The sequence below is a fragment of the Mixophyes fleayi genome, chromosome 5, assembly GCF_038048845.1.
Source record: "Mixophyes fleayi isolate aMixFle1 chromosome 5, aMixFle1.hap1, whole genome shotgun sequence".
Classification (NCBI taxonomy): Eukaryota; Metazoa; Chordata; class Amphibia; order Anura; family Limnodynastidae; genus Mixophyes; species Mixophyes fleayi.
Window position 1 is genome coordinate 242,287,103 of NC_134406.1, and position 23,155 is coordinate 242,310,257.

A 23,155-nucleotide genomic window follows, 5' to 3' on the forward strand; every position below is an offset into this window, starting at 1 on the left:
GAAAGATACAAATAATACAGCATAAAATGAAACGTTGGACTGTTTTATATTATTGAGTTTTATGACTGGACTGTTAAGAAAAGAAAAAAAAAGTAAAAATAGATATAGTTTAAGGTGGTGCAAATCAACCATGGATATGAGAAATTAATGTACAAATAAATCTCCCTCAAATGATGGTAAAAATAAATAACATAATTATTAATAATAATAATAATAATAATAATAAAAATAATAATAATAATAATTAATAATATACAGAAACTCTATTAAAGACAGTATTGTTTAATAAATATGAGTTTTTAATCTCTTGAAACTAAACTTTTGCAAGATGACTTCGCTATTCCATGCAGGGGTAGGTTTCTTAAATTCTATTTCTGCTCAGTCCTCAATTATTATCGTCCACTAACTTCAATTTTAACAATCCTAGGGGCATATTCAATTAGCTTTCGGATTCGCGGTAATGCGCGTTACCGCGAAAAGTGCACGTTCTTGCGGGTATTACGGTACCGCATTAATGCGGAAAATTCACGTTATTGCGGTAACGTGTATTACGTTTCGCGGCTGTTCTGGCTCGTTACCGCGAATCCGAAAGCTAATTGAATATGCCCCTTAGAGTGTAACACAGTTTGGCCAGGATGAAAAATGCACCTCCTCGCTGGATTTACTTCTTACTCTAAATGAGGTCCGTGTGTTCAAATATTTGCTACTCTCAAAAGGTTTTAATCCACCTACGTTCACCTATTTAAGCCGCAATGGTTTCCAATGAAATCAGATGTGAATATACCGGTCTATTAAAACTGGAGCATCAGCAGCCATCTCTGGGTTACATCATCTGGGAAACGCACAATCACTTCTTACAGAGGGGAGAACTTGAATTGTTTATTTGGAAGGGGACCTTACCAGTACAATACTTTATTGGTAGTTTTTTTAATATTATTGCTGTTGGCAAAACCTCATAATCAATTGAAAAACACATTGGGCCTGATTCATTAAGGATAGTAATGCAAAAATTAGTAACTTTTCACCTTGGCAAAGCTATGTTGCATTGGAGGGGGAGGTACATTTAAAATGTGGGGACAGATTTACAATTGGATACAGGGCCGGACCGGCCATCTGGCACTTCTGGCAAATGCCAGAAGGGCTGATGGCTAGATTGGCTGATCCAGCTGTCCGCATGCCCGCCTGGGCAGCAGCACCTCCCTGCTCGCTGCTCGTTGGACGGAGATTCAGTGATGTGCGGCCAATACAAGTAATCACATGGGACGGCACCTGTCACATGGTGCGCGTCCTATGTGGTGCCGTGATTTAATGTTGGGGCTGGTTGGAGGGAAATAGGTCTAATTATTTAATGTGAATATTATTATTGTTGGGAATGGCGGGAGGCCTAATTATAAAACGTAAGTGCTATTGCTTTAACACTGGGGCTGTTTGGAGTTTTCTAAATCTCATGAACCCATTTTTTTCAAAATAGGGCATTCAACATTCCAGGATCAGGACAAGAAGGAACTGATCTAAGGACACCAGCAGTTAGAAGTGGTGAAAGTGACAAGACAGGTAGGAGAAAGCAGGACAGTCTGCCAACTGTCCTGAATCTGGTGGGGCAGTCCTGAATTTGGGTGACTGTCTTGCTTAGTCAGGATTTGGTCTGACGGGAAGGACAGTTGGAAGGTTTGTCCTGCTTCACAACGTACTGCTTGTGAAGGGAGAGCTGTGTGCATCTAACAGTAGTGCACACAGTATTGCCTGTGTATTTGTCTAACATTTGTCTAAATGATAACCATGTTACATAATAGGAGCCCTGCTGTCTTAAAAACCCTGGGCCCCCCGAGCCTTAATCCAGCTCTGGTTAGGGGAAGGAAGCTGATAGCTGCTCCTGGTCGTTGGACAGGATACTGCCTGCAGAGCAAGCTGAGGAGCTCTAAGCATCACAAGATTTGGTAATCTCGTGAGACAAAGAGCTTCCCTGCTCACTCTACAGGAAGCTCCGACCCTGATGGATGTCAGCAGCACCAGAAGCATAGATAAGTACAGTGGGCTGGGGGGTGTCATAATGTGGCTGGTAGGGTGTGATAAATGTAATGTTTTATTACAATATATGTATCAATGCCCCATGTTGAAAACACTCCCAGCACAATGTGGCCACGTCCTTTTTGGCGCCGCGGCTGAGCGGCGGCACACAGTTCATTTGCTACTTGTCTATGGAGGGGGGCCCCAAAAGTTCACTGTACCTGTGCCCCAAATTTCTCTTGCCAGTCCTGTAGATACCATCATCTGATACTGGTAATCCCTATGCTACAAATAGAGAGTCAAGCTGCGTGTAATACATTTGTATCTCACGGGACACCATATAACAATAACTTTTGCAAAAAGTACTGTAATATTATTGGAACAGAGGCCGGCCTGTGTGCTTTAAATGCCAGGACTGATTTTTAGTTCCAGTCCGGCCTTGGTTGGATAGGTCACGACCTAGATCAACCTAAATGTTTGTGTACAAATAAAGCTATCAAGTACTTGTGCTCTACATGAAAAACAGCCAGTATTTAATGTGCCAAGTAATAAACTAATTTGCACCCCTTGCATTGTAACATGGTTTTGTCAAAGAGAAAACTCACTAAATGTTGTTCCTTAATGAATCAGGCCCATTGAGTACAGTTCTCAAAAGAGAGTTGTTTCCAGTATTTAGTTCCCATATCATGAGACAGGACACCGTCCAGTTATTTTAGCACTTTCATCCAGACAATTACAACTATAAAATGCCATAAAAACATAGGTTACAACAAAGTCACTTCCAGGTTCCTGTGGGGATTCCACTCTTGATCAATGAGCAGTATCAAATCTGACCCTATTGGTCCAACAATTTTATGTATGTGTGTTTACACTTTCTCATCACTCCTGCAAGTCACATGATCGTATGACCTAGTGAAAGCCTTTGACTGCTTAAAGGACCACTAGACCTAAATACAAGATATCTGGTTTCAAATTTTTCTTGAAGTGCCTCATATAGTAAAAACAGTCTTCAAGGTTGTCATCTTTTCATGCTCTTCTCCAGAGAGATAGCGGCTCTTGTTTCCCAACTACTGTGTCCCAGGAGGGTTCAATGACAGCAAGGGTCTTCATAGCCCCTTCACCACTTGTCATGACAATTCCTTTACCTGGGATTTACCAAAGAGTTACCCAAGGATCCAGAAAATTCCCCCCTCCTACCCCTTATGAGAGAGACTCAGAGAGTGGGAAGGTGGGAGCCTAGATAAAATGTTAAAAATATTTTCTTGCCCAGCCAGAAGCGGTACCTCCCAGATACTACTGCAAGGGAACATCCAAGCCTGTCTGCCCCTTGGACAGAGGACCAGGGCAGTCTGCCCATGATCAGAAAGGTTTCCTAGCTCTCCTAATACACTACTTTAAATTAACCAAAAGACAGAAAATTCAAAATACTAATTATGTATTTTAGGCCTGTATTATAGTACTTTGCCAAAAACTATGCCTCCAAATCAATAAGTTCACCTAGGGGGCAGGGGGTCTCCTTTCTCCCGTTATTTCTGTGTACTGCCATGGATTCTGGAACTCTTTGGCATGACCCAAAGAAGGAACCTTTAGAATCTTTAGAGAGGTGAGAACCTGGAGGCCAAACCACGTCTCATAAGCTAGGTAGAGGTGCTGATAATGATCCAACTTGTTACCCTGTTGAATCAAAATGTAGCACAAAACAAAACAAGTGGGGTGAGAAACAGTGAGAATGTCTAAATTAATAAATAGTATCCTGTTAAGACAGCTCTGAAAACATTTTTTCTGCTCATCAAAAGGATAGGCAAAAGAAAAATAGGGTGCTATAAAAAGCCTAAGGTGCCATTTCTATACTAAGTGAGTTGACATTTTGCCTTCTATCATGTGGGGCTTATCCCTCCCTAGGATACTAACATATAAAAATAAAAATAATTTGGTTGCACACCGAAAAATTTGCCTTAATAGAAACTCTCATGTCAACTATAGGTATGCAAAGAAAGCTGCTCCTGATGGGATAACTGGATAATAATCTGAATAATCAGAAAATATAGGTAAGGGTTGTTATATATGTTCCCCTAGATTAATAGAAGTGTTATAGCAGAGCTATGGATCAGATACTTTTGGTACCTATAAATTTAGGGCAGCCTTGCAGAATACGTGTTACCACTGACCTTTGTCATCTGGATGATCAACACTTGAAGACCAAAGTTCAGTAAAAAATTATAATGTCAAGAAAAACACGTTCGGTTATTTCTTACGCGTTTCTCCGCACATTAGCTACATGGTTCATCAGAGGAAAGTCATCATAATAGAACCTCGGCTTTTAGCATCTCTGCCCCAAGCCAGAGCACTGTTACACTGCCTTACACACCGCATGCATACTGGCATATTAACACTTCATTGTATCAAAAAGGCCGAAAAATGAAAATACAAGTTGCCTAATATGAAAGAGTTGTTAATAACGCTCATAACTACTAGGACTTTGAATATAAATTTTCAGATATAACGAGATACCTTTCCATGTTCGATCGACTTGTATTTTATGATTGTTGGTCTCTAAGTGCTTGGTAATGGCATTAAATTACTGATGAAGAACTGTAAGAGTTACAGCTTCACAGTTACATCTTTATAAATATGTTGATAATGCTACAATTATCCATGATTGTTTTTATGTTCCAGAATGCAATAAAAATGTTGTAAATTGTACATTTATGGAAATATGTTCATAAATAGCAAAATATATTAATTGATACAGCATGGCAAAATAAAAATATGATATTAGTTTACCTTTTTGCAAACAAAATCACCTGGCAAATAGACAATGGATTTCAGCCTCAGCAACATGTCATGAAGCATCTGGTATTCACAACCCTGGCAAAGAAATTAAAAAAAGCAGTCAATATCATCAATGAGATGCTACAATAATATTAGAACAAATTGACCTGATATTGCAGTGTGTGTGTCCCCCCAAACGACCAACCACAGGTGATAGGATCCTAAACAGCAGAATACCTCTATCAGCCTGTCAGGATTATGAACAGAGTTTAGTTTAGAAAAGGTGGTGGATTAAAGCATTCCAATACATCTATTTCCTCTGATTACACTGGTTGCTTTGCTATATCACTAAACTTCCCTGGCACCAGGAGCTTAGCATTACTGGTCAGCACAATGTAGGCTGGACTGATTGACTTATTGGGATTGGTTCCAAGTAGCTTTATATGGCTGTCAACAGCACACTCTCATTTCCTGATATAGCGTTAGCTTGTTTAAGCGCTGTGCTCCAAATCTGTTGGTATTGTCTGTTGGATTTTTGACCCTGTTTGCTAATTCACCATTTTTGTCTGCCACCTGCACTGACCTCACCATGTTTATTTATTACACTTGTCTGCCGCTTGAACTGACCACTTTTGTGACCGCTACTACTGTGTTTGCCCCATGATGCTAGTTTGGATTGTTCCTGACTATTGTGCCTTTTGTATTCAGTACCCATTTGTCTTCCAGTATTTCCTATGTGTTAATTCAGAATACTAGTTCTCATTATATCTCTTATATGCACCAGTTTATAGATATAAACCTATACTATTGCACCTAAGGGCAAAATAGTACAGGTGAGCATATATAGATCTATGGGAAATAGGTGAAGAACAGACCTTCAGTTCTATAGGTTTATTAAAAAACTGGTGGCATAAATTACACAGCCTGTGTGTGTGGTCAATTGAATGATGATGTTATCACTAGAATCTTGGGTTTAACGGCAGGATCAACCTGTATGTGGCCTAGTTAGAAATCTTTTTTGAGCGCACACATATGCTCTCTGTCACATTCACAAAGGTCTGAAGAATGCCCATATGGTCTGCTTGAATTGGTACTACCCCCCAAGAGGCGCGGAATCTATCAGAGGAGGTTTTCACCAGGGACTCTCGCAAGGAAGTTTGGACTTTGCGGCTCACAGACCGTAGATCGTGGTTCTCTTAGGAGGTGATGAGCAAGACAGAGATGAGAAACGAAGACACCAAAGAGAGTATATAAATGGGAATTACAGAGGAGCTTGTAGAGCGTTACTCCAATAGATAGTGGAGTAGATACACAGGGTGTGATCGTCTGCATAGCAGAAAGCTGTAGACTCAGGAGGCAGGTAGCAATGGTCTGCAGAGCGTTACCACATAGATAGTGGAGTAAACGCACAGGGGGAGATAGTCTGTTGACCAATGTGCTGGAGACTCTGGAGGCAAGTAGTGATGGTCTGCAGAGCGTTACCACATAGATAGTGGAGTGAACACACAGGGGGAGATAGTCTGTTGACCAATGTGCTGGAGACTCTGGAGGCAAGTAGTGATGGTCTGCAGAGCGTTACTGCGTAGATAGTGGAGTAGACACACAGAGGGAGATAGTCTGTTGACCAATGTGCTGGAGACTCTGGAGGCAAGTAGTGATGGTCTGCAGAGCGTTACTGCATAGATAGTGGAGTAGACACACAGGGTGATATAGTCTGCGGACCAGTATGCTGGAGACTATGGAGGCAGGTATGCAAACAGGAGCCAGGGTACAGGACGTCTGAATAAGAGATGAGACCTGAAGATCTGGCAACATACAAGGGCAATAGGTGTGTTAAATAGGGGAAGCAGCCAGCCGATTGGCTGGAAAGAACGAATGGGGAGAAATGCCGGTTCGCGCATACGCAGATCACCCGGCAAGAGAGCCGTGGCGTCCTTCCTAGAGGAGTTCAGCCGCCGGGGAAAAGGTAAGTGACAGCGGGGAGCCCATCGATCAGCGGGTCTGATGTGTGACACTCTCCCTCACAGGCTATCTTATGATCTGTTCCTGTACTTCTCTTAATAGTTTATATAGAAAGAAAGATTGCTGATCCTATGCATGCTTTCAAAGAAACATTATTTAAACTCATAAGCTTCTAAGGGACATATTCAATTGTTGGCGGTTTCCGCCGCGGATAAAGTATTAGCGTTATTACGGTAATACTAAGCCGGATTTCAGGAATCCAGCGAAAAATGTACCGGAATAACGGTATTTACGCGCACGCACTATTACCGTAGTGACGGTAATAGTGCATGCGCCGTGTTACTTTAGGCAGTAAAGCCAACAATTGAATATGCCCATAAGTGTTAAATGTTTTGCAGAGTGCAGCAACATTGTTGCAGCAAAAGAAGAATCTAGCAGTATTTGTGGCTGCTGTAAATAGTTAAGGGAGGGGGTGATGCAAATTGCCATATTTTCAAACACGATTTATATCAGATGCATTCTCCTGATCGCAATTAGACAGACTAAAAAGAACGCTAATATGTACCTAATTCCAAAACAAGGCAGCAGGAAGCAATTTTCAAGTTACTGTATTGTCAACTGAAAGGTACATTAAAAAAAAAACATAAGTTCAAAAACACACAGACGCTTGCTTGCTTCTTGCCAGACTTTCTTATAAAAATCTAAAAAGTGGTAAATCTAGGAGTCAAACATACATCTTACATATATCAAACATATATCTTTGGGAGTCATTTCAGTGGTTTATATTTGACCTGTTTTGTCAGGGAAGAGTTACATGGTGCCTCATGTGTGAGGTTTAATGGATGTGTGCGTTCCTATTTTCTAGCATGACAAGAAAATAAATAAAAATAAAACAGAATCTATACTGTATATATAATTGAAAGCAATTGCCTTATGTATTTCGCTGTAATAATCTGCTGTTTCTTTCTCATAATCCTTAGTCTTACTAAAGCATTCCTATTCTAGCAAAAAATGTTCCCCTACTAGACTAGCCTATCATAATTATTTTTACTTTTTAAATGCACCTGAAACATGTGCACGTGATGTATATATTTGAAAGTTTAAATATTTTTATTAAATTATGACATATTCATTTATTAAGATATCTTATTAGTTACAATAATTTTGCATCATTTTAGATAAACTTTACATATTTGTGAGCTAAAAATCAATCAATAAAGCTACTTACTTTGAATAATTCCACATTATGGACAATAGCCAAGTTCACATCCACTGCGATAGCCAGCTGCATTTTTGTTGGCATCTGCTCCAAGAGTTCTGATTCATCTGTGGCAATACATTTATACAACATATTGACAAATAGACTAAGACCATAGCTCAAAATCCATTAAGGTGATTTCTATCACGCACTGTAAGTTTTTAATTTAGAAATAAAAATATGAGGACCAATGATGATTTTTGTCTTTCAGTTGCTACTGGATATTAAATAAGTATAATATATTCCTGCTATATACTGTAAGATAATTCATACCCAGCATTCCTTGGGAATCCCATGTATACTCATACCAGGACCTCACGCGACTCTGCACATATTTGGGGATTTTGTTTGTGTTCATATATGACACAGTTTTGTCCACACTGGCATGGTAATAGCTTTGCCCTGCAGTCGCAGCTCCAATCACATCGCGCATCTAACAGAGGGATTCAAATATGGCATTTTTAGAAGACCTGTATTTCAAACAAGTTGGATGCATAAGCTTAGTTTCATAACACCGACGCATTTCACATATATATTTTGTGTTCATAGTAGGTGGTTGGCTTTGCTATTGTGCAAATTCTAATGCTCTGATTGCTTACACACAGACATCAGCAAGGAACTAATACCAATAACATAATACTTATATGTGTTTAAAATTAACTTTAAACTATTTTCTGAAATAAAAAGAGTCGGACCACTTCCTGGAGAAACAATGGGTCTGTCGTTGTGTTAGACACATGCTGAGTCGTAGACATCTCATGATGCGTTCAGCTATGCACCTGCAGCCAGATTTACGTCAGACATACATACACCCCTATGCACATATACACAATCAGGTCATAAGCACAAGAAACGTTTGTCAACATTAGTTTTCATAGCGAAAAACACATCTGCTATGCTGATATAATATTCCTTCTTGCATATGAATGAAACTGCCAGAAAATTACTTTTAAAATAAGGTCACACAATCCTATGATATATGCACAATATAATATGATATATGCACAATAAATGCATAAAGTGCCTAACAGCTTCAGAGATGAATTTACAGCCAGCCAATCCGAAGCAGCTAGCTAGTGCTGGTGACCGTTATCATCTTCACTGTGTATTTGCATATGTTCTGTAGCAGGTGCAAAAGATATGGCTCGTGACAGGCGTATATAAACGTCTCAGTGCTAGTCTGCTTCAGCAGCATTTGCGTGAACGCGCTTACTGTACTTGACCTATGCTTGACTTCCCTTTCCTTCCCCGTCCCACATCTCCAGTCATAACGAGACGCTAGTGTCGATCTGTAAAACCCTGCATACAGACATATGCTTGCTTTCTGTGCATGCTCAGTACAAACTTGTGGATTTTATGCTACGCGAACGGGCATACGTCCTACTCAGCATCAGGCCCAATGACTGTATATTCCATAGATTTGTTCTGGAACAACTTGTGAATGACACATAAATTAATAACGAGCTGATCACGTGACTCATTCTGTGGCCCATGTCCAATGAAATGCAGTTCTCGTAGCCTGTGGCACCTCTCTAATTTAAGTATTTAGCTATAGTCTCAGCTACATCATTGAAAAATCCAACTACCTCCTTTTTCAAAGGTCCAACACCTTTAATAATAAACTCGTTATAGTATGTTATATGGTACATTATTAACTTAAAATGTGTGAAGTGTTTGCAGTGCATGACAGGACTGAAGTGGATGAGTACTCTTGACATCTTATAATGTAAATTATATGCAGACAGCCCAAAGACACACTCATGTGTCACATTTTCTATTTCCATACCGTAGCTAATGGCAGGAGTTCAAAGTAAGGACCTCCGCTGTCTTGGGGTAGGAAAAGTTTTTATAAAACAGAGGTGGGCAGGGCCATGATTATGCACTTAGCAGTGAATCATGTGACGACAGTAGGGGAGTGGCCTACTAATCCGGGAGTCCGGGAGCCTCCGGAAGAGTAGGCAAATATCATAATAGTTAAATATGTTGTTATTGAATTATTACTGGTTTACTCAATACTTTCATTTCCTCTTGGAACATTATTTATATACACAGACAAGATTTAATTTAAATACTATTAAACATGTTTTTTTTCCCCTTCAGACTGAAGCATTTTTTCAATTAACACAAATACAAAAAGGTTTCCAGACAATGAGTCATAGAAGGATAAAAATTCAAAATTAAGGTGCTACGCTCTCCCTTCTGTTGTGTATCCACAGGGATACAATTATCATTTAAATAGCAACACTGTTATTGTCTCATATTCAGAAATAATCTAAAATAAATTCATCCATCATACGTTTCGATAAGTCCATAATAGTAACTGTTTGTGTTCCTTCTTTTAAAATGGCTTCTACTGGCTGAACAATGTTATTGCTATCTGTGTTTAAAGTTTGCTGTGTTTGAATCCCTTCTTTTTGCCCTACTGAATAATTTGACAGTTCAACCCTGGGGGGAAAACAAGGCAATAGTAACCCATAGCAACCAAAATGTAAATGTTTCATTCCTTTCACACTTATTCCCTTAAACATTTTTCACCAATTTTATTTCAGCACTTTGCTAAAATTCCATAAATAACCAATGCAACTATAATGCTATCTTCAATATGATGGTGATCTTTGAATGTGTTTTTTTTACCTGTCCAATTAAACTTGAAAAGACAAAGACACCGGAAAAGTAATTTAGAAGCTGGAAAAGTATCTCAAATAATGTTTGAGGTTCAGCAAGGCCACCTATAGTGATCAGCGTTCGTACTGCAAAGTAATAACATCTTAGATACCTGTGGATAAATCAGACAAGGAGGTTTATACAGATTTCTAAATGTTACATGCAAAAATATATTAATAATACATTATCACAGACAGTAGCCTATTGAAAGTGTATTTTCTGTTCTTGATGCATCTTGTCATATTCTAATAGTCTGTTTTTACTTATTGTAACCAACTGTGGTTCAGAATTGTGAAAATAAAAAAAAAACAGATTTTAAAAGCTATTAATATTGTTAAACCTCAATTTTAAATTTCTAAATTTCAACTTACAATAAAACAAATCTGACAATAAAAAGATTATTTGACATAAAAAAAGATAATTTTACGTAGTGATTTTTCTTTTGTGAGATCTTGTTTAACAGAATTCTATCGTCCTGTTTGTAAAAGAAAGTATATGAATGATCATTCCAATATGTTATATATTTCCTATATACAAGTGATGGTAATATATATGTAAACTCCTATAAATAATATCTGGATAAACATGATGTCAATACCACTTACATTAGAAAAATGTATCTATTTTATGGAATAATGCACACTCTACAATACCGCAATCAGCCTACATCCTTGACGTGGGTGCCCCTGCCGTAGTGGTAAGTGCAGGGCTGGTGTTCTTATTGGGAGAGGGGGCACCAAGAAAAGCCAGAATAGGGATTTTCATAACCCTTCCCTGGTTTGTGGGAGCCAGGATAATTAAAAAGTTTGGGACCATAGAGTGGCAAGTTCTTAACTAAAGGCCATTATACCTAAAGATTGAAGAAAGAACCACACAAACACAATTTTAAAAGAAAACTTTAATTGAATAAAATACTTCTTAAAGCTCTTGTTCATTAATATCTGGAAAACTAACTAATCTGGGGCTGATTTTCATGAAAATAGCTTAGAATGCCTAGAGGCTGATTGAGTATTTAGGTGTATCAGCTACACCAGCAAGAGTCAGAGGCAAATTCCCAATATATTCATGTATTTTTGCCAGTAGGTATAGATTTTAGTTACTTCTTCTACTCCTCTGTACAGAAAGATGAATCTAAATCTTCCCTCATTTCTAGCCACAATCATGAAAGTTAGAAAAATTAAGATATTCTTAAATTTGGTGGATATTGGTCTGTACTATTGGAGATAGTTGCAAATTGAGTACCATATAAGTCTTTGACTAGTTAATTGAAACTTCCTTCGCTGCCATCTACAATGTCTTGAATTTGTTTTACGTACGTGCAATTTTGCCTTTGCTTCAAGGGGCATATTTATTATTAACCACATTTTCCACACGATCCATTTCAATCATAATCGCAAAGATAAAGGTTGAAATATTGTGACTATTTATTACACATCTTCACTAGAAACAGCAGTCATGAAAAACTGCTGTTCCTGCAAAGACCTGTCTCCTACGTCCAATATGGTCACTATCGCAAAGTGATAGTAACCGTAGGGGAGAGCAGGTATGCTGTGATGAGGGATCTTCATAACCCTCTACCACAAGGCTCTCCCCATAGCTTTTGGCACAAGTTCCGAAAATCTTGTTAAATTGCAGAATATAGCAGTCCCCATAGACATCTATGGGGACTGCTATGGTGTTCCATGCCCTCTTACTAAATTTAAACGTTACGTAAATGTGCATCAGTCCCCTGACAATGGCTGTTTTTGAGGGATTTTCATGAATCCCTAACAAGCATCCTACTACACCTGTTTCCATGAACATAATACCTCTGAGCACATATCTCATAAGTGGGTTTAGTGTATGAATCTAGAAAGAGTCTCTGTTCATTCATAAGTCTCTTAGTCACAATATTGAGGTGATTTTATGCTGTGCTACTAGTTTCTGAATGGAGCCAATTTTTAACTTGGCCTCTCTTTGTGTCTTCTTTTCAGCTCAGATTATTTTGATTAGTTTTACTTTGTCAATAAATAGGTTGAAGTATACTACTTTTATAGAGATAGCACAGCACTACTCTACACATTAATAGGTGACAATTTTACTTGTTTTGCTTATAGCCAGGACCGTTTCAGACCCAGTTACCACCTGAGGTGACCATCCTTTACCTCCCCTACCCCCCAAGTGTGGGCACAATTAATATATATTTGTATGTAGCACCCAGACCAAGAGCTCACCTGTTTAGAAAGGCTGGGCCCTGGGAGTGTAGTGACAGGGGAGGAGGAGCCGCTGACTGGGGACAATGCAGGGCTTGCTCAGGCTTTGGAAACTACACCTCCCAGCATGCCTGAAGACCGGAAAGTACATAAAATCCCAACCAGATTGAAGGGTTTGGTGCCAGCAGGAGTGTGACTGAGGAGGTAGAATTCATGGCCATTGCCAGTACAGCCAGGATTCAGACAAGAAGCAGTGCAACCAGAGCCAGGAGACCTGTCTGTAAGCAAGGAGAGTACCTGGTAAGAGGGAGAGACTGCAGAGAGGGGCAAATCCAGAGGGAGCACAACTATATTACATAGACTGAAAGTTATGATGAGAGCTGACAGTCAAAAAGAGAGAGCTCCCAGTCTTACACAGAGAGTTGCCATTATAGCAGGGAGAGCTGTTAGGTTACTACTGAGAGTTCCAGAATCACAGAGGGAACTGCCAATATCCAAATGAGAGCTGCGAATTGCAAAAGGGGATCTGCCAGTGTTAGATTTCAACCTGCCAGTACGAGAGATGAAGCTGCTAAGTGGCTAGAGAGAGACTGGATCTGGTCCAAGTGTCCAGAGTAATTCCAGACCCTGTCCAGGCGCCCAGAGGGAGTTTAGACCCAGTCCAGTTGTCCAGAGGGACAGACGCTTGTCAAGCAGGCCAGAAAGGCGATTTTTCCAATAGTAAATGTTGTGAGATGAGGAGAGCATGAATCATGGGTCCTGGTGACATCCAGGGAGAGGAAAGGGGCAAATCTTGACGATGATTTTGTTGTTGTGTATGAAAATGGTGGACATTTGCTGCTGTGTCGAAAAACGACAGACATTTAGGGGCTGATGCACAGCGAGTACTGCGTCACTTTAGTATATCTTGTGTGAAATCTCTCGGCACATGCCTAGAAAGTGGGCATATGCGTCCATGTAGATTTGCGTCCAGGCGCGGGCTGGGAGAGGGATGGCCGGGGGGCACACAGGCGGCCGCATCATATGACAGGGGATGCGGCCGCGTCATGACGCGGCCGCATCCCCTGTCATGTGATGCGGCCGCCTGTGCGCTGACACGGACCGCATCTGATGTCATCAGATGCGGCTGCGGGGGGAAAACTATGTTTTTTGCATCCGGGGGGGCGGCCGGCCTACCCCCCGGCCCTAATAGCCGTCTGACCCAGCGGCCCGGGGGGTGGTTGCCCCCCTGCCCCCCGGGCCAGCCCACCCCTGTTTGCATCATTCTGACACCTACACCAGTCTGTGCTTGGACAGGCGGAGCAGGGGCGTTCTAACATATGCCGAGTACAGTAAGGGCATTGTAACGACCGTGTTGTTGCTACCAATAAATATTGTCCAATATGATTATTGTGGTTCCTGTGCAGAGAAAAGATTCAATAGCAAAACTAAGAAAAATACAAAGTACAACCGATACATACGCTGCACAGCCCTGGATCCAGAAACAGCCCGTCAAGCCTGATGTCTGTTGGCAAAGAGAGACTGTTCCTAAATCCAAGGCTGCTTTTATGTTAAGTTTAGATAAAACACTGATGATGTCCCTATGTACACAGATAACACTAAGAGAGGACTTCATTGGTCCAGGGTTAAAGATGTTCCAGTAGAATGCTGGTCAAAGGTCAGTTCATTTGATCTTCTAACAAAGGAGGGGGCTGCTCACTCCAACTGTTGCCTACGTATCTTTCTGCCGAAGAACAAGTTTAAACTGACCCATAAACAAAGTATTTTTGAGTATTAATCTCATATTGCTCATAACTTGCATTCGCTTGATGCGATCGCTATTCTGTCGAAACTGGGTTAATGCTGGTGAAATAAGCTTTAATATGAGGCCAAACTCTTTACATTTAAGAGGCCCTGAACCATAAATACCTTTACTTTAATATCATCTGTATAAATAACCTTTAATAAACTTATAAAAAAGCGAGTGGGAATTGGAACTATTAGTAAATGTGTACTATTTACAAGTGAAAATGTAAGTGTGTGTGTTATTAATCAATGTGATTGCATCATTACATGTGGCGCACTGATCGCAATCGCACAGTAAACCAATATTAATCAATTTAGCTGACTTTATCCAATGACTTGACTCTCACAGCGTGTACGTACAATTGTGAACGAATTTAGACCATGAAAAGATGTATTTATACCTGAGAAAGCTGTATTATTTGCGGGTGTTCAGGGGCAGGTTTAAATAGTGGATAATGATGATAAAGATGGTCTCTAGTGAACTGCTTGTGATTGGCTGCTTGCCATTACACTGCTGCGCTAAAGCAGGTAATAAACTTTTTTTGTGCATATTTAAGGAAAAAAATATATATTTTGATTTACACAAGGTGGGGCTTTGTTTCTGCTGTTTAGAGAGGTTTATTTAAGTTTTATTAATGCCGTATAGCGAATGTGATTGTTGCACATAAAACAAATGGTTAAAGACATGGCACAAGTGGAACACAAGTCTCTGTGACGCGTGCCTGGTGTACTGTAAACCAGATGCATATGTTAGTGGTGCCGACCTGCACAGATCCTAAAATGTGTATAGATCAGGATTTAGGCTTAAATACGTAATTTTTAAGTTTAGCTTTTTTAAATGTAAATTAGGCCCATTTTGCAGCCAACTCAACATCATCATCATCATCATTTATTTATATAGAGCCAATAATCTATGGGACAATAGGAGTTTGACACATGAGGCTAAGTCTACATTTTGCATTTCGGCCCAGCCAGACTGCAAAGGTAAAAGTAACTCATAGGCTAAATGATCCTGTCACACAACAATGTTGGTCAGGGGGTAGTTGTCTTATGTGAAATTGTGTAACGGGTGGTAATAGGGTAATGTAGTGAGGTTAAGAGGGTGGTTGAGGAATATTATAAGCTTGTCTGAAGAGGTGGGTTTTCAGAGAACGATTGAAAGTTTGTAGACCAGAGGAGAGTCTTATTGTGCGAGGGAGAGAATTTCATAGAGTGGGTGCAGCCCGAAAAAAGTCCTGTAACTGGGAATGGGAGGATGTAATAAGGGTGGATGAGAGACAAAAATCTTGTGCCCTTAGTTTTGATTTGTAGAATGGTGACCACACCCATTAGTTTTCATATCCACACCCACTCTAAAACCTTGCAGGACTCTTCCCCTTCTCCCCTGTCAGATATTTGGCTGAAACTTTGGTAACTAATATTTCTGCATTTAAAATCCCACTTTTTTTTCTTTGATAGTTTCCACTCCAAGGTCAAACAATATTCCAGCTCATGTAACAATGGTAAAAGCAATAGCCTAATGTGTAGCCTTTAGCAATCAAACTAGAAAAGGTTGATTTGCCTGTTTAATGTTGGCATCTAAAATCACAATCAAGAAAAGATCCAGGGAAATAAAAGCAGAACAAATGGTCCAAAAATACAGCAGCATATGTGAAAAATCTGCAAAATGATTGACAAAGCATAACAAACCTATAATAATAGGCAATGGTTGTATAGCAATGAAAGTACACATGCATTTTATTCATAAAATTGATCTGAAATAACAAAGCTTTCGGCTAGAGTATGCCAGGTTGCTCTGCAACACATCGATACCCTTTCCAGAGCCTCTGGCACTGAATTAAACACATACCATTATAGACTGGCATGCTAATGTGTAAACAGCTAGAGCAGAATGTAACAGACTGAGCATAAATAATGAGAGAGGAAGAAGCTAGAGGTGTATGTATTCTCTTATGTGCTTGCAGACAACAGATATTTCAAAAGTTATATTGAAAAAAAATATCTCTCCAAATAAACATTTAGTAAGTTGGGAAAGCTTCTAAAGTGATATATAACTTTACTTCTACTTTTGATGCTACAGTTAATGTAAAGCCAGTAACACGGAAATATAGTTTGAAAACTTTTGGCAGAAACGGCAATCCCTTAAAAGGTGCAGATGTTCAGGAAATAATGGTTCTAAAATAAATCGAGCTTAAGAGCTATCCTTTGTTTCTGCTAAAGTACTAAGCATTAGATGCTGCACAATTTGAAGCACGGCGGCTAAATGGTTAGCACTTCTGCATTACAGCACTGGGGTCATGAGTTCAATTCCCTACAATTGCCTTATCTGTGAGGAGTTTGTATGTTCTCCTTGTGTTTGTGTGGGTTTCCTCCAGGTGCTCCGGTTTCCACCCACACTCCAAAAACATACTGGTAGGTTAATTGGCTGCTAATAATTTGACCCTAGTCTGTGTGTGTGTGTGTGTGTATGTTAGGGATTTTAGACTGTAAGCTCCAATGGGACAAGGACTGATGTTAATGAGTTCTCTGTACAGCGTTGCAGAATTAGTGGCACTATATAAATAAATGATGATTATATTTTATTGTTTCTCATTGATGCCCAAAAGTTCCAATTTTATCTGGTTTGTCCACAGAATAGCAAATGTCAGGGTCATCAAAGAGTCGGACAAACTTCCAGACCTTTAGATCTATAGCTGTTACCTGGGTCTCCGTAACCTTCCAGGGTATTGTCCAACTTGCCCTTAGAGTGTTTTTGTTCTTGGGGATAGCAAGATGGTGCTAAATTGTGTCGTACTTGACACTATTGGCCTGATGCCGAGTTGAACTTACGCCTGTTTGTGTAGAGTAAAATGCGCAAATTTGCACTTTGCGTGTTCTGACAGTAAGCAAATGCGGAGCTGCATGTATCTACATTTGTGAATCCTCATCACTGGAGAGGCAGAATGGGGAGAGAAGGAGCGCAGGCCGAGTGTAGTAAAGGCATGTTCACTGAAATGCGGCTGAGGCAGGCTAGGATGGAGATGCATATACGCCTTCAGAAGCAATATATTTTGCGCCTGCTAGAGGGCAGAGGCAAACACATGTGGTTGATGATGATGGATACTAGCACTAGCTGGTCACCTACCAGGAGTGTCAGGCGAGATCCCAGGGGAGTAGATACTGAGATGTTATGCAGAGACACAATGGAAGTGGATGGAATGTAAGCTCTTCAGTCAAGTAGCGGAGTGAAGACAGATGCAGGGTGAACAATTTAAGTAGCGGTTTAATGGAGGCTAGTGTGGCTTGAACAATACAGTCTGTAGTGTAACGACACAATGAAAGTAGTTGCAGCATGAACAGTCTAGCTAGCAGAGTAACAGAGACAAGTGCAGCTTAGCAATACAGTCTGTAATATAATAACACAATGAAAGTAGTTGCAGCATGAACAGTCTAGCTAGCAGAGTAACGGAGACAAGTGCAGCTTAGGCGTTTGGGCCTGTAGTATAGCAGCACAGTGAAGACAGGTGCAGCGTGAACAGTCCAGCCAGCAAGTTAACAAAGGCAAGGAGGCACTGACGATCCAAAGTAAATGTACAGGAGACAGACAAAGTCTAATAAGGCAGGTAACTTTATTAACAGGCACTGAGGAGAAAGAGGAAATGCCTTTTTAAGTTTGGAGCCAGAACTGAGAACCAATGGGAAACCTGCAGAGGACACAAAGGCTCTAGGTCTGCGCATGCGCAGAACCAACGCCAGGACGCCAGCAGCTGAAGTATGCTTCAATGGGAAACAGGTGAGTGTCTTGGTCTTCGGTTGTGGAAGCCAAAAGAGCGCCGTGTGACACGAGTGAAGAGGCAGTAGCAATCAGATGTCATTAGATGGCATCAGTAGATATTTAGACAAGTAGATACCCAATTGTAAAGCACTACGTAATTTTCTGTTGCTATATAAATAAATGATGATGATAGACAAAGTTGGCCTACACCCATACCAAAAATTTCAAAGACTAGTACTATGCACTACTCGACGGGCAGAGCATTCATAGCTAGTTAAGAGCAGACCTTTCAAATACCTTGCCGCTATATAAATAAATGTTGATGATCATAGGTGAAAGTGGACTGCTCCCATACTACAAAACATCAAAGACTATGCACACAATAAATTTTGAATGTTACAGGGCATCCATCATATATAGTGAAGATACAATAACAGGCTGAGGTAATTGGATGGACAGTGGTAAGAAATAGACATTTATAAATTTAAATGGACCAAGGTGGCCTGAACCCATACTAAATACTTCAAAGACTAGTACTATGCACTTCTCGATGGGCAGAGCATTTATCGGTACCCAAGAGTGAGCTTTCAAATACCTTGTTTCACTTATATGCTTCGAGTAAGGTAGATCTGTGCCATAATGCTGCACTTGTGAATCAAACAAGGGAACTCAGATATAAATACCATGTATATCTACATCCAGTTACGATGTCCAGTTTGAGATTAAAATGTCAATCTTGATTCATCCTTTTGGCTAAGCACAAGTGTAGTATCTGACCTAGTATGGTTGGTTCGGGACACCCTGAATGGGTGGGTCTCCTTGGTCTAGTGCTGGAAGGCTGCTGGTGTTTGGAGCCCAAGGTGCCTGTGCCTCTGGGGGACAGGACCTGAAGGTTACCTGAAGTTGCAGTGGTGGTGGGACTGGAAACCTCTCCTTGCAAACCCCTGGGGTGAAGGGGACTGCCTGAGACTTGCAGCAGAGGTGGTCCCGAAGACCCATGTATGTATATGTTCTATTAGTGAAGAGTAAGGAAGATGTAAAAGAGACAGTTCAGATAGGCCAATAGTCGCCCTTCCCACACAGGTATGTATAATATTCACATTGATGCAGATTTGGTTGCCCAAAACTTCTGTATTGACAATGCAATTGAAAGTCCACATTCTGAGAAATTAAGAGGACAGAATTTGCCCCTAGCAAGAAATACATGTAAAGATGGAGATATGATGGCTGACAGTTTACGCTATGTGAAGGGATGAACTGTATAGACTAATTAATTATTTCTGGAATTGAAAGGGAGAAAGCAAATGCAACAATGGCAAAATGACAAAATCCTTTATTAAGACAGCTCGGTGCAGACAAAATCATTGGAAAAAAATGATAATGCTATAAATAGTAATATAGGAGCTCCAAATCATAAAATATTACCTATATTTCACAGTGCTCTAATTTATAGAGATGCTCAGGCTCGATTCCCCCGAGAACCGAACACACCCGAACTTAGCAGATCCGAGTACTGAGCCGAGCTGGCTCAGTTTTTTCGCGCACCCTCGGAATTGAAAACGAGGCAAAACGTCATTGTTATGTTGTCGGATCTCGAATCTCGCGAGCTTTGAATTCTATAACTACCGCCCTCCCCGGCGATCCAGCGGTAGCACAGATTTTGGCAGTCTCTAGTGCAGTTGGGCAGCTTCATAGGTGGAAAAGTAAGAGGAGGGGTAGCAGTGTTCTTCAAAGTCTACAGTGACATTCAGGAGAGCTCCATTGCTCCATTGCTAATTGTCATTGCTGAAATACAAATAATAGGTCTGGCAGGCTTGGTCTTCTAAATCTGCAGTCACATTGCACTGTGTTATACAGGTAAAACACAAACAGGAGAGCTCCATTGCTAATTGCACCACTTTTCTTTACTGACACTGTTGTGTTGCAATGTTTCTTAGATGTGCTAGGAACTGCCATATGTTTGAATCATTGCTCTGTCGCTTAGCATCCAGCCAGGTCGCTGCAGTCTTTGTTTGAAAGTGTATGAAAATAATATTGTGACCTGTGAGGTGGTCAAAATTGACTGCAAATGACTTGAAATTAGTGTTATTGAGGTTAATAATAATGTAGGGCGAAAAAAGCAAAAATATGTGATTTTAGCAAAATAAAATATGGATTTTTAGAAAAAAAATCGGGATCCAAAGCCAAAACCAAAACACGCAAGGACTGTTTTGCCAAAACCAACACACAAAGTTAATCCAGATCCAAAACCGAAACCAAACTCAGAACACGGGGGTCAGTGAACATCTCTACTAATTTATAGTACATTTATAGTTCAATTATGTTCAGTTCATGTGAGGAATTCTACTTTCACAGTTGGAAACTGTTAGTATAACCTAGAGGCTGATATCTTCATTACTTGTAAGATAAAAAAAAATCTAATTGCTCTTTGCAACAAAGAACCATATAATAAAAAATGGTAATGTCTATCACAGCCAGTCACAGCAAAATATGTGCCCTTCAGGAGGCAGAAACACAAAATTAGTCTGTGGCCATCAGAGAATAGATCAACCCATAAGGCAAAAATAAAGCAGTGTTGAGTTAGTAGCTTCCAGGGTCGAATCTCAATTCCAATGTTTTATGAATAATATGCTTCTTGTTTCCTGTTTGCTATTAAGGATAAATGAGTTTGTCTGACTTAAAAATGTAACTTCAAGAATTTGTAAACCAGGTAAGAGCCTCATAGTACATGTCACTCTTGAGACACTTGCTCCAGAGACCAAAAATAGCTGGGATGCATAAATAATATACTTTATCCTGGATCTCTCCATCATTTCTATTGTCTTTATGTCATTTGTAGAGCAAATGAAATAACAAGCTGTCAGTCCTGTAAAATGACAGATAGTTATACTGGCGGACGCTGAAGTTGACCTTTCATGATAACACATTAGCATTAACTGTGCCTTATGTCAGACATGTATTATAATCCGGAAAATACTCTCTAGCATCTTAAAGGTTATTGCTCAATAACGTAGGGTTCAAGTTGATTCAATTTTTGTAGACATTTTAACTATTACATGCATTGATCTTAACATTTACTTTCACACATCTCCAGATCCACTAATAAATAGAACTTACATGTTGCCATGTCCATCGTAAACCCATTTAGTTCTACCAATTCCTTCATAGATGGAGGCCCAGTAGTAAATGCATGCATTAAGATGAAGAATAAACAGGAGGTAACCAGTTGTTCGAATCACTCTGTGAAAGAAAATGATGTGATTTTTGGTGTATGGTTTTCTAATCCTGATATATGCATACAATCTGCTTTATTTAGATGTATGGCATGAATGGTGATGGCATGGTGGGTATGCTGGATCATGCAGCAACCTCTCCATCATATCGTGATATTAGCTGGGCAGGATTAATCGTATACACCATGAATAATGCACCATGTGGCAGTTTCTTGTGTGTCGTTTATGCAAAATGTGTTATATCTCTATTACACCAAAGCAATAGTAAAGCCTAAATTACATCAACCACAAGAACCAAAACTATACCATGGACTCCTGCCAGGTGAAATAGCAAGATTGTGTTATTAAAAAATAAATCTGTTTTGGGGAACGATTTAGGTATTTTACATGATGGTCACTGGATGTTCTAGACTCATATTGAGGTTCTAGATTATGGTGCCTGTGAAGGATTTGACAGATCCCACAGATTTTACAGATGTGGGCCGTCACTTTACAGAGGGGCTTCTGTTGTCTCTTCATTAATGTATTAGTGTCCAGTCATTTTATATATCACCTATGTTGCTTTGTGACATTCAATGGGTGTACCTGGCCCATAGCAGCAGTATAATAGAGAAAATAGATAGAGCTATGACTGCTAGCATGGACCACTTACTTGTGCTAACCCCCCAGGTCAATCTTTGTAAGCCCTGTTCTATTTTGCTTGTGTGCGAATTGCATAGTGGAGGATTAGATAAATAGTGTTAAATATTGGCAAAGTAGTGTAAATCACACACAAATAGGGGTCTATTTAACATTGGGGGCTATTGGTTTGGCTGCAGTATGCAAAATGTACTGCCACTTGCTATTGTCCATGCTGGGACTCATTGGCGGGCCCTGACGAATCCCCCTTCCTAAGCGAGCAAAAAACTCCTCCACTGGCAACCTAACACTGATGGTAAAAGGAAAAGGTGACCCCTCTGTGGCTATTATGCATGCAGAGCTGAGGTCATTGTAGAGCACAATTATAATACACATTGGGATCCTGCGGTGGATTCATAGCAGCTTCTCCAATGGACACCTATGGACTCCATTAAAAAGGTAACTCCCCCTGCCTGGGCAAAGTTCTACTTCTCCGAATATACGGCTATCTTAAGTTGTAAACTTATGCATCCTGGTGAAAACCTAGAAGCACTTTGAGGAGCTAATAGTCCAAGGGGTAAATGTATCAACTGACGATTTTTTCAACTTGCCGCTATTCGGCGAGTTTTCAGTGAAAATGTAAAACGGCAATGCCTTTAAAGCCAATGCCGCTTTAAATTTTCACTGAAAACTCGCCGAATAGCGGCGAGTTGAAAAAATTGGCAGTTGATACATTTACCCCCAAGGCTACATTCGTCCTGCGAAACAGCCAGTTTTTGTATTTTCTGTAATTTTCTTGCCTTTTCTGCAATGCAATTCAGTGGAATTTACATCCTGGCCAAATTAAGTTTTAGGAAATCTTCCTCCATTTGATTAGTAGGAAAATAAAACAAGCTAAAGTTGGTTATCA

At 40.0% G+C, this 23,155-nt stretch overlaps 1 protein-coding gene across 1 annotated transcript in view; it reads right to left on the reverse strand.

Annotated features, from left to right (window-relative positions):
• Positions 1-23,155, reverse strand: part of CNGB3 (cyclic nucleotide gated channel subunit beta 3) — a 118,780-nt gene that overhangs the window by 34,376 nt on the left and 61,249 nt on the right. The window contains exons 11-15 of the mRNA XM_075213753.1: positions 21,512-21,634; positions 10,634-10,775; positions 8,273-8,432; positions 7,970-8,067; positions 4,792-4,875 (exon numbers count right to left, since the gene is read on the reverse strand). Of these exons, the coding sequence (XP_075069854.1) occupies positions 4,792-4,875; positions 7,970-8,067; positions 8,273-8,432; positions 10,634-10,775; positions 21,512-21,634 (607 nt within the window). The remainder of the gene's footprint in view (positions 1-4,791; positions 4,876-7,969; positions 8,068-8,272; positions 8,433-10,633; positions 10,776-21,511; positions 21,635-23,155) is intronic.